The sequence below is a fragment of the Mirounga leonina genome, unplaced genomic scaffold (assembly GCF_011800145.1).
Source record: "Mirounga leonina isolate KUSES-001 unplaced genomic scaffold, KU_Mleo_1.0 Mir_151, whole genome shotgun sequence".
Taxonomy (NCBI): Eukaryota; Metazoa; Chordata; class Mammalia; order Carnivora; family Phocidae; genus Mirounga; species Mirounga leonina.
The window spans coordinates 55435972-55440997 of record NW_023270377.1 but is presented as its reverse complement, the minus strand read 5'-3'; the positions used below and the strand labels follow the sequence as shown (position 1 = coordinate 55440997).

General features: G+C 48.4%; 1 protein-coding gene across 1 annotated transcript; it reads left to right on the top strand.

Moving 5' to 3' along the window:
- The first annotated feature begins 236 nt into the window (after positions 1-236).
- On the top strand, positions 237-2367 carry HOXD1 (homeobox D1). The gene is made up of 2 exons (XM_035007683.1): positions 237-894; positions 1265-2367. The coding sequence occupies exons 1-2, from the start codon at positions 237-239 to the stop codon at positions 1597-1599; spliced, it is 993 nt and encodes a 330-aa protein (XP_034863574.1). The 3' UTR covers positions 1600-2367.
- Positions 2368-5026: the final 2659 nt, after the last annotated feature.

The following is a 5026-nucleotide window of genomic DNA, read 5'->3' as shown; positions in this document are numbered from 1 at the left end:
GTCGGGACCCCGGCCGTGCGGGGCAGGCGCCCATTGGCCGGCCAGCGCCACGTGGCCACCCCCGCCGCTATATTAGGCCACTATTTACCTCAGGCTCGCTCGCCATGGCTCGGCGAAGGCAGCTCCGGTAGGGAAGAAAGGTGGAGCGGCGCAGCCCGCGGCGGTCCTGCGCGGCCCCGCACTCCGGCCCCGCACTCCGGCCCCGGCCTGCTCGCTCAGGCGCGTGGGCCGGAACCATGAGCTCCTACCTGGAGTACGTGTCGTGTGGCAGCGGCGGGGGCGGCGGCGGGGGCGGCGGCGACGTGCTCAGCTTCGCGCCCAAGTTCTGCCGCGCCGACGCCCGGCCCGTGGCCCTGCAGCCCGCCTTCCCCTTGGGCAGCGGCGACGGCGCCTTCGTCAGCTGCCTGCCCCTGGCCGCCGCGCGCCCTGCGCCTTTGCCCCCAGCCGCGCCCGCGCAGCCTCCCGCGCCGCCCCCGGCCGCGCCCTCCTTCGCGCCCTGCACCCTGGAGGGTGCCTACGAGCCGGGCGCCGCACCTGCCGCGGCAGGGGGCGCAGACTACGGCTTCCTGGGGCCGGCGTCCGCCTACGACTTCCCGTGCGCGCTCGGGCGGCCGGCCGACGACGGCGGGGCGCACGTCCACTACGCGACCTCCGCGGTCTTCTCGGGCGGCGGCTCCTTTCTCCTCAGCGGCCAGGTGGACTACGCGGCCTTTGGCGAGCCCGGCCCCTTGCCGGCGTGTCTGAAGGAGCCAGCCGACGGCCACCCCGCGACCTTCCAGACCGCGTCCCCGGCCCCCGGTGCCTACCCCAAGTCGGCCTCGCCAGCCTCTGGCCTCCCCGCCGCCTTCAGCACCTTCGAGTGGATGAAAGTGAAGAGGAACGCCCCTAGGAAAAGTAAGTACTCGGGCCTCGGACGGACGCTATACGGGGTTGGGATCGGAGCCCCCCCTCGGCAGAAGGACGCTGGCAGCGCGTGGCAGCTGCCCCTCCGGACGGCCATTTAGGGCTTATGCGGGAAGTGCGTTCCGAGGCATTATTAAGTAGGCGCGTTCCATAGAGCGTGCCCCAAGTAGAGGCTTCGAAAATGGGCCAGGCACTGAGGAAATTTCAGGAAGGAGCTCTCCGTGGAGCGTTTCTGCTGGGTTCTCGGAGCCCCAGGAGAAGTGCGCTGTAACTTCGATTCTAACCAGCTCCGCCGGTCGCCCGCGTTCTGTGTCCGCGTCCTCTCACCCCCGACCCCCGATGCCCTGTCTTTACTTTGCAGGCAAACTCGCCGAGTATGGAGCCGCTAGCCCCTCCAGCGCGATCCGCACCAATTTCAGCACCAAGCAACTGACAGAACTGGAGAAGGAGTTTCATTTCAGTAAGTACTTAACTCGAGCCCGACGCATCGAGATAGCCAACTCCTTGCAGCTGAATGACACGCAAGTCAAAATCTGGTTCCAGAACCGCAGGATGAAACAGAAGAAAAGAGAACGAGAAGGGCTTCTGCCCTCCGCCACCCCTGTGGCTTCCCTCCAACTCCCCCTCTCAGGAACGAGCACCGTCAAGTCTGGCAAGAAGCCAGGGAGCCCTTCTCAGGCCCAAGAGCCCTCATGAGCCCTCAGTCTTGAGACTGAGAAACCTTGGCCGGCAGAAGTCTTAGGCCGCCTCACCCCTATCTAGACTCTACTAAGCTCAGTTTGGGTTGGAGGTGGGCATGGGCAGAAATTACCAGAGGTTTCACTTGGGAAAGGAGTATCTTGGTGGGCTTCTAAGTTCCAGGCTGTAGGCGTACAGATACCAATTTGAGGTCCCTTAAGCCACTCATTTGTGTATTATTTGTGTCTTACCAGGGAAAAGGTGCCCAACTGCCAGCCTAGCCCTGTTGCTATGTTGTCTTAGTCATATGCAGTTCTTTGGTGCAGAGTGGCAGAGCATTATTGCTGATCTCTGCCAACCCCCGATGTGCTCAGAAGAACATCTACCCAAAGTTTTTCTGATTTTAAGTTAAAGGACCAGCTACATGTATTCAGCTTGAGATGACCAAAGCTAGTTAGGGCCTTCTTGATGTAGCTAAGCTGCTTCAATGATGATCTTCACATTTGCACTCCACTTGGTTTTTTTCTTTTTTAAAAGCAGTTTCTACCTCTTTATGTGCCTGAGTGAAGATACAATCGCTGTCTAGTTGCTGAACAAATCCACAGGGTGGGTGAACACTAGAACCTGAACTACACCTTGACGCCAGTTACTTAGACTGGAATGTAAATATATACAGTATGTATATTTTTAAAAAGGTTTGCTTGCAATGAACTTCTATATGACATTTAATGTCATAGCATGTAAAGGGTTTGAACTTTTTTTTTGTAATAAAAATTACAGAATCTGCTACTCTCTGTTTTTCCTTACACTCCTTTCATTTTCATTATCTTTCTTAAAAGCTAATTTGGTTTCTTCTATTTGTAATTTCTTGATTCTGCTCTGGGAATTTGTTTAGATTAATAACTTTAAAAAAAATAACACATCTATATAACAACAGGTAACGGACAATTATCTGAGCAGTTTAAGGGAGAAGAAAAACTACTCTGCCAAATAGTCAAGTAACTAAGGAGGTACTGTACTTATTTTAAGTGCCTGAGTTTTTTGGTGAATATGTAGACTGCACGTTAACTCAAAGTTTAGGTGTCCACTGTGGGAATGTTGTAAAGCCAAGAAGACACTGTAGCGAGATCTCCTTATTTTTTTGCCTCTTGCTCTCACAACAAGAAAAGGCAACCTGAATATTTTGCTAGTTGGTTAGTGTTCTCTGAGAAAGGCAGCTGCACGTCAGAAAGTTCTCAATGGCGGATTTCCCATTTCCAAAGTCAAGAATTACAAAGGAGGCTGGCAGAGGCCAGTAGTCAGAGCTTTCCACTTCCTGCAACGCAGACTGGCCTAATAAGAGAGCAGAGGGGTACCTTTCTGTTTTTAAAAATGAAATACTTTCAAGTGACTTCTTTGAAAGAAGTTTCAAAGCACAAAATCTGATGGATGGCAAGAGGGTATGTGGTAAAAAGCCTCTAAGCTTGTTTCCACCCAGCCCACCAGCTCCTAACCCTGAAAGCACGCGTGGTTGACCAGGCTTTTATGCAACCTTACAGATACACTTTGTGAAAAAATGCAGCATTAATACACAAAGCCAAGTGGATACTTGGGACAGTTGTCAGGGCAGTTCATTTCCCTCACTTTATGAATAGCCATAGCTGTATCTTTAAAATCTCTCTATAATTCAACCAAAAGTCTTCAAGGCCCAAACAATCCAGATACGAACCTCAGCTCTCCTTTTAGCTAGATTTCTAGATTCTAGTGTAGTGCTTTAAATCCAATTATTCAAAGTCTAACAGTTGTGGAGGATTACGATCCCCGATAGTATTGTCTTAGAAGATTGAAATTATACTTAAATCCCTGTCCTTTGCACTCACAGTTTAATGGAGTTGGAGAAATAAGATTATAAACTCTAACAAACTCAGCAGATTAGGGGTTAGAGATATCACTTAAAAAGCAGGTCTGTCAATATTATTCTTGTTTGTTTGTTTTTCACAGTTGCACTCTACCTTTAAGTTTTTATTTAAATTCCAGTTTGTTAACATACAGTGTAGTAGTAGTTTCAGGTTGTCAATATCATGCTTATGTTTCACCATCTGCCCTTCATGGACTTGATGCTAATCAGATCTGGTTTGAAACAACAGCACCCCCACCCCAGCTATTTGAAAAAACTTGTTACAGGAGTTGTCATCTGCTTGCATGTTTCCCCTGCAGTGGTCTTTGACAAGACAATGTTTCCTTTTTGATAAGCATTCCGTGTACACCTAAACAAACAAACAAACAAGATGCCAACACCCTGGGTCATTTCCTTAATCTACCATCCTTTTCTCTGAGAAAATAAAGCTTTTCCTTTTGAAGCTACTGCTAGCCCTTAACCCTGATGGATGTCTTCCTTGATGAAGGTGGCTATTTTGACATACGTATAATGTTGTTCTATGAATCAGGCCAATATTAGCTATTTTTTGACCAACCCCAGGGATCTTTAAAAGCTTTCTTAATGCAGATCACTATACAGTGATCTCTCACTGTAGACTCTCAGTATTAGGGAGAGTCCTGGCTGGAGATGGGGATGAAGGAGGTGACCTCTGGAGGTCCCTTTTAGCAATGAAAATGCTACAGAAATGACTCAATGACTTCTGCATGTTTTGTTTTAGGCCTATCATTGGAAAAAAGAGACTTCAGCCCTGAGAAAGTAAATGCAGTCCATGGGATTACAGTGACACTGTGTTTGTACAGGAAAAGTGGATTTTAGACTTCACTAAATACATCTTGTCAGTGGAGGTACCTAACCCATCTGGATTGTTTATAGAACATTCCCCTTCTCATTATTCAGAGCCTTGTGTTATTTCGAGTGAGGTCATCCATGAAGTATGATGGTTACTATGCAAACTGTGAAACTGCTAAAACAATCCCATTTCTATTTTATAAGAATTCAAACTAAGTATGCTAATTTCCCCTCCAGCGGTCCGTTACAAGAATGAATACACAGTGGACAGTTCTGGCTGTTGTATAATTTACTGTTCAATGTTCCTTTGTCTTCGCAGAATGGCCGTGTGTCTATTTTTCTGGATTCAGGATAGTTGGGAGTGAGGAAGAAGAAATAAAGCATTTAATAATATTTAAATTTCCATGACTTGAGTACTAGCAAACAAAGGAGTTGCTAATGTAAAAACCTAGAGCAATGTCACCTAAATCCTCAAAGGATTAATTGTATGCATTCTGCTCCAGTCTCATATATGGTGAGGCCTGAGACCAGAGAGGTTATGTCCGATTATCATGTCATCAGAAAAGAGGGGCAGACTCAGGAGAGCTGCATTAACTCTGGACTTCTTAATTATTTCTTACGGCCAAACAAATGCTCTATATTTGCCGAATATTGAATTTAAAAACCTAAGGACCTAATCAGGTTCAGAGAAATGTTTAGTCTGACCACAGACCTCTTGACAAGAAAAATACCGATTGT

Bases quoted from the DNA above. Each gene is read 5' to 3' on its own strand.
- HOXD1 (XM_035007683.1), top strand. From the start codon at position 237: ATGAGCTCCTACCTGGAGTACGTGTCGTGTGGCAGCGGCGGGGGCGGC. The intron at 895-1,264 runs GTAAGTACTCGG...TTTACTTTGCAG, and splicing joins GAGGAACGCCCCTAGGAAAA to GCAAACTCGCCGAGTATGGA.